The sequence below is a fragment of the Cottoperca gobio genome, chromosome 2, assembly GCF_900634415.1.
Source record: "Cottoperca gobio chromosome 2, fCotGob3.1, whole genome shotgun sequence".
NCBI classification, from domain to species: Eukaryota; Metazoa; Chordata; class Actinopteri; order Perciformes; family Bovichtidae; genus Cottoperca; species Cottoperca gobio.
The window spans coordinates 5,926,796-5,938,903 of NC_041356.1; the positions used below are offsets into that span (position 1 = coordinate 5,926,796).

The following is a 12,108-nucleotide window of genomic DNA, read 5'->3' on the forward strand; positions in this document are numbered from 1 at the left end:
TAATTTCAAGCCTTATTGTCACGTCCGTCTGCCATCCACTTGTGCTGACATGTTGTTTCTCTCCCACAAAAACCAAATTACGAAATCGTGGCAGGTTGCAAAATGCACTTGAGCGCCGTGTTCCCACCCTTTCTGAATAGAGCGTAGCTTTCTGCCAGCCAGACAGTTCTGTGCTCCCATGTGCGACCAACTTGGCTGAACAGTCCACCCCAGAACAAACCCAGGGGGGTCTCTTGTGCAACGACCGACCCCTTACTACACAAGGTCTGCTTTGTCCTTGTGCAAATGGGGTGCGGCACCCATCTCGTCCTGCCACACCCATCCCCCCTCACAAAACACCCAATCATGGCCTTTAAAACAGGGTGTATGTCCGGGTACATTAGAAAAGCTCTGTTTTTAATTGGTATTAGGACCAAGACCGCAGAGAGGGAACATGAGCTAATGAAAGGAACGGGACGCATCTTTTGTCCCCATGTCTTTTGTCTCGACCCCGGCCGAGAAACGGGATACACTGTTCTGCCAACGAGCTGTCAGCGGCAATTACGGTTTACACCGCGTCCACGGAGCCCCGTCCTTGTGCCTTTTGACACGGAGCTCCACAGTGCCAAATACCAAAATACTAAATATTAAACTGTGCACCTGTTACACTGTATGCATAGTAGGGACGAGTCGTCTCACATATTGTGGGTGTTTGTTGTTGTTGGAAGGCATTAGGCCCAGCTACTGAGGCTTTACAGTTGCCTTACACATCTCCTAGCAACCAACTGTGGCACCATCGCGCACGTCCATTAAAATTCAACTGTGTGCAAATAATCACCAAATATAGGAAAAGCATACAGTGACAAGTGGTGTGTGCAGGTCAGTTCAATATGTAATGCATTGCATAATGCACATAATTATTTCACTGCAAGGGGCTGCGGTGTATCCCAGAATGCACTGGGAAAAGAATCAGGGAAACACATACTGTATATGAGTTCGACGGTTTAATTCTGTTGCATAGTCACGACCAGCATGCTTCATTAAAATCTTAAAAAGCAGTTTTCGATTCAGGAAGTTGTATTTTAGTTTAGCTGTTTGGTTTTTATAAATAGACATTGGGTCGTTGAAAGTGCTTGATTTTATATATCTGTGCGAAAATAGAAATTTAAGTCCTTTTTAATATATTTGTAACTTAACATTAGTAAATAGGCTACGTTCCGCTGCCTGCATGTTTGTCTCCCATTGTTTCACGCTCATTGTTTTATCTTTAATTGTTGTCTGTGCTTTTGTAAAGCCTGCTAGTTCTCATTATGGAAATTCTCAGTGTTGTGACAGTAATTAACTTTTATCCGTGTCAACTATGGCGTGTGGGTCCTTGAATTTGAGGGAATTGGGCCTGGAAAGTTGTTGGAACCCTGTTAGTCAATTAGGAAGAAAGATTTACTGTTTAAAGTCCGAACCATTCTGCAGGTTTTATCCGACTCCCCGAGCTTTGACCTTTCACTCTTAATCAAGATGCTGTTTATTCCCATACATTTGCTGCTTTTTGAATAGTTCCAAACTTGCACTTGAATTATAAATGAGCTAATAAATCAGCCATGTTAAATTCATAATGTGAACTGCAGAAGAAAAAACAACTCTTTGAGTCGGAGGCCTACTCCTGTGCATGTTTTTGAAACTTAGTCGATGCATTTAAAGTTCTAACATTTCTGCATATTTCAGATACTTACCTCATGACTTTAATGCATTTTGGACTCCAGACGCCCGCAGTTTAATTCCCAATTCCCAACTAATTTGTGATTTTATATAAAACGACGGCATTCACAGAGACGCACAAAGAAGCACTTAGACACCGCGCCAAATTGCATTAGCGCCTGTGTTTTCCGACTCTCCCAGCATGAAATGAGGGTCAAATGGTTGTTTCCTACTGTTCACGGGGGCGCAAACTGTTGGCGGCGCACACAGGGGTCACCCATTCTCCTTTATCAGTCGGCATGACGTCAGCCGGTGCCCTCGGGAAGCAAATTTGCGACCCAGAGGAAAAGGCTCTTCAAGGAGAGGCGTGTTTGATTAATCGTATTGTTCCTGTCTGGTTCACCTTGCTCACTGGAGTCACCCTGGACGAAGCAGCCAGAAACGGAAGTGCCCTGAATGTAATGAGGCTGGAGCATCCTTCCTCTCTTTCTCGTTCTCTTTCTAGTTCACTGTGTCTCTTTGTAAAAGACAGACATCTCATTTCTCTCGCACAACAAAGGCCTCTGTCAACATGCAGCATGCAGTCCGGAGTCAAGCTCGCCCCGTCCCTCCACGCTCCCACAAAACTAGATTTAGCAATGCAGCAGACGGAGCTCTCCTCCATTTAACTCGTTACTGCTGCATCCCTCCCCATTCACAGCGCCGATCATAACATGCATGTTTTCAGCGAGCGGTAGCTGCGTTAGCTCGAGTCGACTGACTCTCTGCCTGAGGCTAGCTGAGCCTATTTATAGCTCCCTGTCTCCCGATGCTTGCCCAGTGGGACCAAGAAGAGAGGAGGATGGAGGAGAAAGAGAGAAAGAAAGAGAAGGAAGGGAGGGTGCTGCTGGGTAACTAGGCTACATCCAAGATTGATGGACCCGGTTTCCAAGGTATAGGGCACTTCTCTGCAAGTGTGCGGTGGTTGTGTACGTGGTTTGTTGCTCCATTGCGCCGCCTCTTACCACGACTTCTCGCTGTGTTTGTACACACCTGCGCTCCCTCCACGTGGGTCTCAGGTATCCAGCGTGTGGTCTGCACTGAAAGCTGATACGCCTTTTCCAACTCACCGCAGACAAAGTCGTCCGTCCCCTCGATTTCCCCCACACTTAAAGTCGGAGATGTAAAGCAGCAATCAGAAAATTTGCGTAAAAGACGGCGTAGAATTACTCCCCGAGCCACAGGTGTCATCACACACCTCATTTACATTGCAAAATCCGGGCAGCGCTTGTGTCTTTTGAATGGGCTCGTCAAGACATATCAACATGTGTGTGTATTGGAGAGGCTGCCCTTTGCGATATTTCCTCACCTCTTTACATAAAGTCTGACACTGCAGGTGTATACGAGGCCGCAGATTTGACCTGTCTAAAAGTCTGAATTTGAATAGAACCTGTTTTTAAGGCTATTTTTTAAATATCATGCGGCAACTAGTGAGAGGATTCAGGTAAATAAACGCGTGCGTCAAGATTCATTTGAACAGGACCAAACGTGATGAGTCCACACCCAAGTCCTCTCAGGGATTGGTGCATCATGGGTGCAGCCATTCATGCAAGGTGGTGCGAGACGAGTACACACACATAATCAGCGAACGTTGCATCCTCCAGCTTTATGGCTAATTAAGTGTGTGTGCCAGTCTGGTCCAGAGAGAATTCCAGAAATAGATCACGCACAGTGAAACACTCGCCTGTTTTCCTCTTTTTTTTTTATTCCTCCAAAGGGATTTTACATGCGTTTTCATCTCCCATCCAAAGGAATAATTGCATGTTTGTGTGCCTCAGATGTCTTTAAGCTTTGTGCTCAGAATATATATGAATCAGGTGCTTGTGATAACTAAAAATACTTACATACTGTATATAGAGAATGTCAGTAGTGACTTGTGTGCAGTCGCAATGCATGTCAATTCCATCCTCTCCTCCCTTTTTTTGCTCCTTTTTCGTTGTTTTTTTCTCCATCGCCTCATCCTCCTTACCTCTGTCTTCCCCCTCTCCCCCAATGCCTCCTCCTCCACCACCCCCCTCTCCGTCGCTCTGCTTTTTATAGCCATGTCTTCCCAGGGCTCGGCAGCTACAAAAGCCTTTTCATGTTGCCACTATAATTACAGCCTACACACTTGCACACACACACACACCCACGGACACGCATGCATACACACACAAACATGGGAGGGGAGCGCGGCAACAGCGCTGTGTCTTTGTGTCTGCATGTGTGTGCGCTGTGTGCTGTGTGTGCGCTCTCCGCATGTGCTGCTATACACAAAAGGGTGAGCTATTTTTACCTCTCTCCCTCCCTCTCCCTCCCTCTCCTCCTCTCTACACCCCCCCCCCCCCCCCCCATCCCTCTCTGCTGCTGCTGCCAGCCACATTTGCTATGCTGAGCACAGGCGGTATCAGTCGAGCCCCAACATCCCTGCTCTCGCACATCGAACTAACACACCAGCGCACAGGAGCTGATGAAGGCTGCTCCCTCTGCGTCCCTCACATTTCAAGCTCATTTCAGAGCACCTCTGCAGCCGGCATCTCCTTGCAAATTCACAGCTCGCTCTTTCGCCGGTCATGGATCGGGCAGTAGCTCAAGTGGCAGCAGCCGCGCCGTGGCATGCGCTCGCAGCTTTGCAGATGACCTGAAGCCCGCTGGCTTTGGACTGTGGTCTTAACTGCCTGATTAGCAGGATTCGGTTGCTGGAAGCTTGTCTCAATGTTGCGGACCATATTTGAAGCGGAGTGTGCTCTCTCTCCCACAGAGGGGATCCTGGGAAAGGAGCAGCCGCTGGAGGTTCTGAAGACATCCGCGCTCAACCACATCCCAACAGGTTGGACACTGTGTGTGTGTGTTTGTGTGTGTGTGTGTGTGTGTGCATGTGAAGCAAAGCCTGTGTGTGTGTGTGCACCTATGTGATTTCACTATTAACCACATCCTGTGCCACTTTGCATGCATAGTTTTCCCCAGGATGTGTCCGATTATTGAAGTGTCCTCACTTTAAAGATAGTCATCTTATGCAGCAGCACTGTGACAATCGCAAACAGGGTTTATTTAATAGGGTTTTTGTAAGTCTGAGGAAGAATCCATGCTTACTCCTGCACGTTTGATTTATGCAGTGCCATTTTGTTGAATGGAAACACAAGCCGCCCAAATGTAGGCGAATGTGAAATTGTTGTCTGATGTCTCAAGAGGAATGGCTGCCAAAAATATAAAGCAAAACAAGCAGTTGTGCATATATTGGTGATGTGTTTGCTGCAAGTTCCTGAGGCAGTAACTGAGATAGTCCCAAAACAAGTCAGAGCTACCTTTTTTAGGAGCTCTTGTGGACCCAAAATATTGAAAAAAATCCCCATCTGCTGCAAGCTGTCTCCTTTTGCTAGGACACAGTCGTGTGTGTTGCACTTTATTCACAAAAGCTTCCTCTACCTCCAGTCCATACAAATCATAGGAGTGGGGGAGCAGAGATATAGAGGGAGGGGAGAGTACAGAATGAAAGGGGCACAGATGGAGATGAGGTAATCTGAAGGAGAGTCTGAGGTAATATATGCATAATGCATTATCTAATTCCATATTGAAAAAGCTTAAATTGTTCTGGGTATTACATTTTTCAACACAGAGAACAATTGGGATTTTCCCTTCTTTTTTTATAATGGAAATAGTAAAAGTACGATTCATAATTTACTCCCCACGCTGCTCTTTAGCTTCTCTATGAGGCCACAGAGCAGCGGTGAGCTCAGCCAGCCTGTTGCTTTACAAGAACAACTTCCTCCATGCTTTGACCCAAAGTATCTGTCTCTTGTCCCAAACCTCACTCAAGCCTCACACGTTCGCTCATGTTGTTGTTGGGGTTATGTTCGGCGCGCCTCCGGCATAGGCTGATAAAATATTGAAATTCACTTCAGTGACTTCATCAAATATTCTCGAAATCTGTTGTCTTGGATACAGAGCTGCCGGGGCCTCCACGTTGGTAGCGTGTGTGACCCGGACTGTTTGGATGTTTGGTCTCCTCACAGGAGAGTGCACCTGTCTAACAGCATTTGCACTGCACAGTAGCATCCCTCCACTGCAGCCTGGAGCAGCTCCCGCTTAGAAACTGCTATTGCTGACTTGTATCTGTGCTAAGTTTGTCACTAGTGTTCACATTCCTCTCCCGAACGGGGAATATGTCTTTACACTTCCTCTAAAAATCTGAGATTTAGAACGTACCCCTGTCAAGCTGGATTAGGTACATCACAAATTCAAAACGCCGACAAATGCCTGTTTCAGGACTCCAGTACAGAGAGCAAGAGTTGGCATTAACATAGTGAAAGATTTGACAGCAAACATGGAGCATGCAGTTTTTGGATGTGAGCTGGTCTTCCACTATCGACCAAAAAATCCCACTAGATGTTATTGCATTGCCAGCTACGAGCTAACCCAGTGCTAGCAGCAGTGGGCGGGGCGAGGCCAGATCCAGAATTTCTCAATTTAAGAGAAAAAGTAGATGTGCTTCCAGTCCCTTTTTCATTGTTTTTTTTCTACCTCTAATTTGGGAAAACCCATATTAAACAAAATATTAACTATAGCAGAGTTTTTTTTAACATACTTTAAAAGGTGCCTTTGGGCGGCGGACTTTAAGCACAGAACCTGCAGTGCTTTCTTTTGGCATGCAAAGCAGTGGTTGCTGCCGCTGCAGGAGCGTCATGACTCAAACACCTGAGTTTGATGATTGATATAACCATCAACTTGACTTCATGACGAGGAAGGAGGAGCCTGTTAGTCGATCAATCAACAGAAAAGAAACAAGGAAAAATACAAAACATTGGTTCTCGCTTCTCAGATTTATCTCTTGTAAATGTGATATTTTTGAGTTTTGGGCTGTTGGTCGGACAAAACAACCAAATTTAAGGTGTCACTTTTGAGATCTTTCTGACATTTCATTAACTCCAAAATCTACAGAGGATGAAAACATGTGCATTTTGGAAATGATTACATCCTTCTTTTAGTATGGGAAATGTTTGGATCACACAAAACAATCCTACGAGGCCTCCACTAGAATCTAATTCTACAAACAATATAATATTAATATTATTAGTGTAGTCTGATCTTTATCTGCAACTGTGCAGAAATACAAAAAAATAGAAGCTGCGCAGCTGATTTAGAATTTGAATGTCAACGTTATGAATGTACAGCCCTAGTATATAGTCGTCTTGCCTATTAGCCTATTATCAAGATGGGAACCGGTGCAACCAGTGCTAGACTACGAGGCTCACCTCTGACTAGCTAAGCATGCTTAAAATATAGTATATACTCGTAGACCTAAACACGTTCCTGCACGTCCTGCACCTTAACCTACGTACGTCGTCCCCTGCGACGTCTCACGTGTTGTGTCTCCGCCTCATATTCACCCGTCTCCTTCCTCTTAAGCTGCAGACCGTTGTATGATGTCGTTGAGGCCGCGACAAGTCGGAGCTCGCTTCTGGCAGAACGAGACTCGCTGCACCACCTACGCGTCCCGCCGTCACGCCCTCTCCGCTCCTTTCCCCACCCAGACTCGTTTTCTAAGACGTCACAGTGATCACAATCAGACTTTGCTGCAAGCTTTTATAACCAGGATTATCATCTCCAGTAGTTTTGCATGGAGGCAAAACTATAACTCACAGCAGCTGAGAGAGTCAGCGGGAGAAAGTAACGTAGGCGGCTGTTCACGCAACCCACCCTCAGAGACCAATCAGTAAGCCGACCGCAGCTATTTTCCAGCATCAACAGATGTGCTACTTGTTGCCTCTCATCTCGCCCTGCTGCTAAATTCACCGTGAAACCCTGTGCAGAATATCTCGTCTTCTTTGTCATCTCTTTGCATGGTAAAAAAAAAAAAAGGGGGATCTCTGCCACATTTTACCGAGGCCATTCTAAACCAGCTCTGCTCGGCTCAGTATGACATCTATTAAGCCTAACGAGTGTGGAGCTCAAGCAGTTGGACTGTGGGAGATACACTCGTCGAACCGGGTCTCAAATCAGAGACGCCAGCCCTGTGCATTGTCTAGTATAAATAGATCTGCAATTGGAGCCAGAAGAGTTGTGGAGTGCGCCCGAGGGGTTGTAAACAGATTGTGATTTGTTGCGGGGAGATGGAGAGAAGAACGGTGGGAGGGAGCCACTGAACAGGGGAAGGATGCAGCAGGGCCGGAGGATAGGGTAAGAGGGAGGTGGATGGAGGGGAGTGAGGAGAGGAATCTGCTGAGAAGGAAGGTGGTGAAGGAGTAAAGGTTTCAGTTGGAGGAAGAAAAAGCTTCCAAAGAGTAGAGGGACACTTTGGAGATGTTAAAATCATGACTCAAGCCCCTTTTCTCACATGGACTGCAACCCTTAAATGATCTGAACATCACGTCTGGTTTGAGCCCATGTGTGAGTAGAGCCGGAGGATTCACGGCGAGCGAGTTCATGACGTTTCAACCCGCTGAATATTGACCGACAAATTCAAGGAACGGCTTGAGACCGGCTACGTGACCACGGTGTAATCGAGATCATTTCGTGCCTCCTGCACATTCTCCCCAGGCGCTCCCCCTCGCCTAAACCAAACAAAGTATTTCCAATAAGTTAGAACCCATCTGACTCGGAACAGTCTCCTGTTGTGTGCTACACGTGTGAAAGGGAAACCCCGGACGAAGGCTTCATATGAGAAAACGACTTTATATGAAGCTGTTGTGGAGATTCCCTCTCACGCTTAAAAAATGTTCCATATCAAACTGAAGGAAACGTTCAAAGGAAAGAGAATGGGAACAGACGTGTGAGGTCTCGACTCTATTCCTGCCTCAGATTCTAAAGGAAACTTTAGAGAAAATACCTTCAGTTTGACAAACTGGAATTGAACTGAAGTCACTGCTCTTGTCAAACTCGTGTTGATCCAGGTGAGCTTGTCAGTTGTGTAAGACTCCTGGAAGCTCCTCCGGCTCCCTCGAGACGACACGTTTGTCTTTTGTTTTGGTTTCCTCTGAGTGCCCCCATATTGTCTTCTGACACGCATCAGTAAACTGAGGTACGTGTTTGACGTCACTGCTCGTACACAAAGATGTGCCGATATCAGAGTTTATCTATTCCAAGTGGCAGCCAAGTTAGCGTGATGGTTTCTCATTGGCCATGAAATGCCATGCATGTTTCTGGGTGGTTAAGTTTGTGTTGAGTCTGCGTTTCACTATTGATTAATCTACTAATTATTTTTTGCGATTACTGGATACATTCTTGGTCCCAAAATTGTGAAAAATGCATTTTTAAATTGCACAAATATGTTCAGTCAACAGACATTCAGCTAATGAAGAATAATTAGGAAGTTAATTAAGAAGACAAGGAAAAAAAGCTAAACTAATTAAAAACATTTTTCTGTTGTTGCAAAATGCAAAGAAATGATAATAAGAACAATCATGTAGAAATAACATGCACACACACACACACACACACACACACACACACACACACACACACACACACACACACACACACACATTCAATCAAACTGAACTTTTGTGAATTACAAGCAACCTGTACAATAGTGGGATCCAAGACTTCAGTAGCAAAGTCTGAGACGACGATGAATCAAGACATAATTGTGTCAAAAAAGAAACCATAATAAACAATTATCTAATATTAATCATATTACAATAAACCTTTGAAGACATTTGAGGACATTTTTCACTATTTTCTGACATTTTTTTATAGACGAAACGATTATTCAAGAAAGATATCGGCAGATGAATCGTTAGTTGCAGCCCTAATGCTAATCCCTAATTTTATTACGAGCCTCCCTGTGGGCAAAGTCCTCACTCGGCTTCACATGAAACCAACTCGTGGTTTTATTTGTTTGGGAAATGCAGGCAAATTTCAGGCCTGTAATTTGAGCACATGTTGAGAGAGAGAGAGAGAGAGAGAGAGAGAGAGAGAGAGAGAGAGAGAGAAGAGAGAGAGAGAGAGAGAGAGAGAGAGAGAGAGAGAGAGAGAGAGAGAGAGAGAGAGAGAGAGAGAGAGAGAGAGAGAGAGAGAGAGAGAGAGAGAGAGGCAAGGAGGGTTTTAGAGGCAAGGAAAGCAGGTCGAGTCGGGGAGAGAGGGTGAGTGAGAGAGTGCTGTGTGTGTGTGTGTGTGTGTGTGTGTGTGTGACGTTGGTTCCTGGAAAAGCAGAGGGCTGCAGAATAAACAGGCTGCATGCCTGAGACTGCCCTGTGATGTCACCACTGGGCAAATGAGGGACGAGGGGAGGAGAGGGAGAGGAGAGAGACGCCCATCGGGTTAAACAGAGAGAGAGGATGAATAAAGAGCCAAAAGTGGCGGAGGTGAAGAGCAAGAGAAGTCAGATGAGCAGGGAAGGGAGCGTGCTGTCATCCCCTTTCAAAGACTGCTGAAGGAGGAAGGAAGTAGGAGGTGCAGTGATAAGGAGGAGAGGAGGCTGCTGAAAAGAGGAAGAGGAGGAGGAGAGCACTGATGGGTACGTTTAACGACACCACCGATCCCCCCCCCCCCCCCCCCCCCGCTCTCCCTCTCCGTCTCTCTTTCTGTATCTCCCTCTTTTGTGCGGCGAGCAATTAGCGCCGCCGATGTGACAGAGATGCCATACGAGGTGTGTTTGTGCGCCAGCATCGATAAGTGCGCGAGGCTGTTTGTGTTGTGTCAGGGACTCAATATCCGTGGAACATTTTGTACGGAGTTGAGTGTGTGCGCACGCGTTCGTGTGTATGAGTTATGGATTTGCATTAGCAGAGATTGGAGCCGCAGCGCTTTGACAAGTGCAGTTTTCTGTCAGTCACATCTCTACTGTCATGTCTTTCTTTCCTTTTTCTAATACTTCGGATGTGGAGTTGCTCTTATGCTGAAACATGAAAAATGAAACAAACAAATATGAAAATGTAGCTTTTTCCCACCTGGACGTCAGCGGACACGGTGCATGAGAAGCTGACCCGAACACTTAATATGGAGTCTTTGCTACTTCAAGATTCAGAACAGATCAGGATGTCAAACTGCAAAGTGACTCATACATATCCAGGAGAAAAGCCACCCAAGTTTCTCTATAACTAAGAAGTTTTCTATAATTCCTTTAAAATTATTTTCAGATCTGCTGTCAAAACTTTATGTTTTGATGTAAACTTTCTCTGCAGTATGATTCACGAGTCTTTACCAACAAGCCCCCTCTTTCCTTCCCTCATCAACTGCCAAACTGTAACCGTCGTCGCCTCTTAAAATGAGCAGGGGCCAGAGAACAGCCAAAACTGAGGGCGTCGCTGCATTTAATTAAATATCGGGCACCTTGTTAGTCAGATTCACAAATGGCAAAAAGCTTGAAGCTCCTTCTTGCGGAACGGAATTCATATTGGAAGAAAGAAGGAGACGGAGGTGAAAAAGGAAATGAAAGAAGGCATCTTATGACGGGGAAATGTCAAACCTCATGTCCTGAGGCTTGAAACAGATCCAGTCATTATTCACTTTGGACGCTGCAACACTACTGACTCGCATGTTGTTGTCTTCCCCGCTTGACGGCAGCCCTTAAGGACCCGCTGCATGTTGTTGCTCAGTTCTCCTATGGCGGGGATGACAATAGCCGCGGGGGTGCGTTTCACCTGCTGCTCGAAAACACAAAAGAGGAAGTGGAGTTTTTAAAGGTGCCGTATAGCTTTAAGGTAGTGTTTCTCAAACGTTTTTAGGCAATGGACCACTTACCCTAACCCTAACCCTAACCCCAAAACGATAAGCCTCCTACTTCAAAATACAGCCCAATTAAATGTTTTACATATGCGGCTGCAGCCTATCCAATAGTTTTAAACTTCAGAGCTGTCTGAGTGTCCATATTTTCAGAGAGTGACATGCATGTATACAATTTGTTGATTCAATATGGAAAACAACTTCTATGCTACTTTCTACTAGGCTGGCAGACAGTTTGATAAACACTGTGTAAAAGGCCTTCGTCTGTAATCCATTTAAAGAATCTTCTTTGAACGCTTTACAGATGCAGGATACTTCCCGAAATGAAAAGGTGTCAGCAATTTCCCGATAAAATTGCTTCTAGTAAGAGAGAAATGTGTCTGTTTGTTGTCAGTCATCCCGCAAACGAGTTAGTGGTCATGGGCCTGAGTGGCTATTTGACAAGTAAAGTGTATTCATGATCATTGAAGCCCCCTGAACTGCACTTTCTCACTTCAATTTGTGTGATTTTGTCCAAAGATTGAGTGCAAGCGACATCCCTAAAATATAATCGTGAGAAATCTCTCCAGGTTTGAGGCACACATGCTTGAAAATGTGTATTTTCTCATGTAATTGGCTGTGAAAGTGTGGCTCCATAACCCTGCCATTAAGTGTGCCCGTGATGGCGTGTTTGCCTCTTTATTAGCACAAAGTTCCAGGCAAGTATCTCTGGCTCTCGCCGCGCGCTCTGTAAACATGTAGGTAAATAATCAG

The 12,108-nt window shown here is 45.6% G+C and overlaps 1 protein-coding gene across 8 annotated transcripts in view; it reads left to right on the forward strand.

Moving 5' to 3' along the window:
* The window catches only part of LOC115017570 (histone deacetylase 4-like), a 57,019-nt gene that overhangs the window by 11,684 nt on the left and 33,227 nt on the right, over positions 1-12,108 (forward strand). For 7 of the 8 annotated variants that reach the window (XM_029446146.1, XM_029446163.1, XM_029446174.1 and 4 more), the window contains one exon: positions 4,454-4,522. In XM_029446146.1, coding sequence (XP_029302006.1) covers positions 4,454-4,522 — 69 coding nt within the window. Of the gene's footprint in view, positions 1-4,453; positions 4,523-9,779; positions 10,148-12,108 lie in introns of those variants that run through there. The other variant, XM_029446191.1, reaches the window with a different exon arrangement.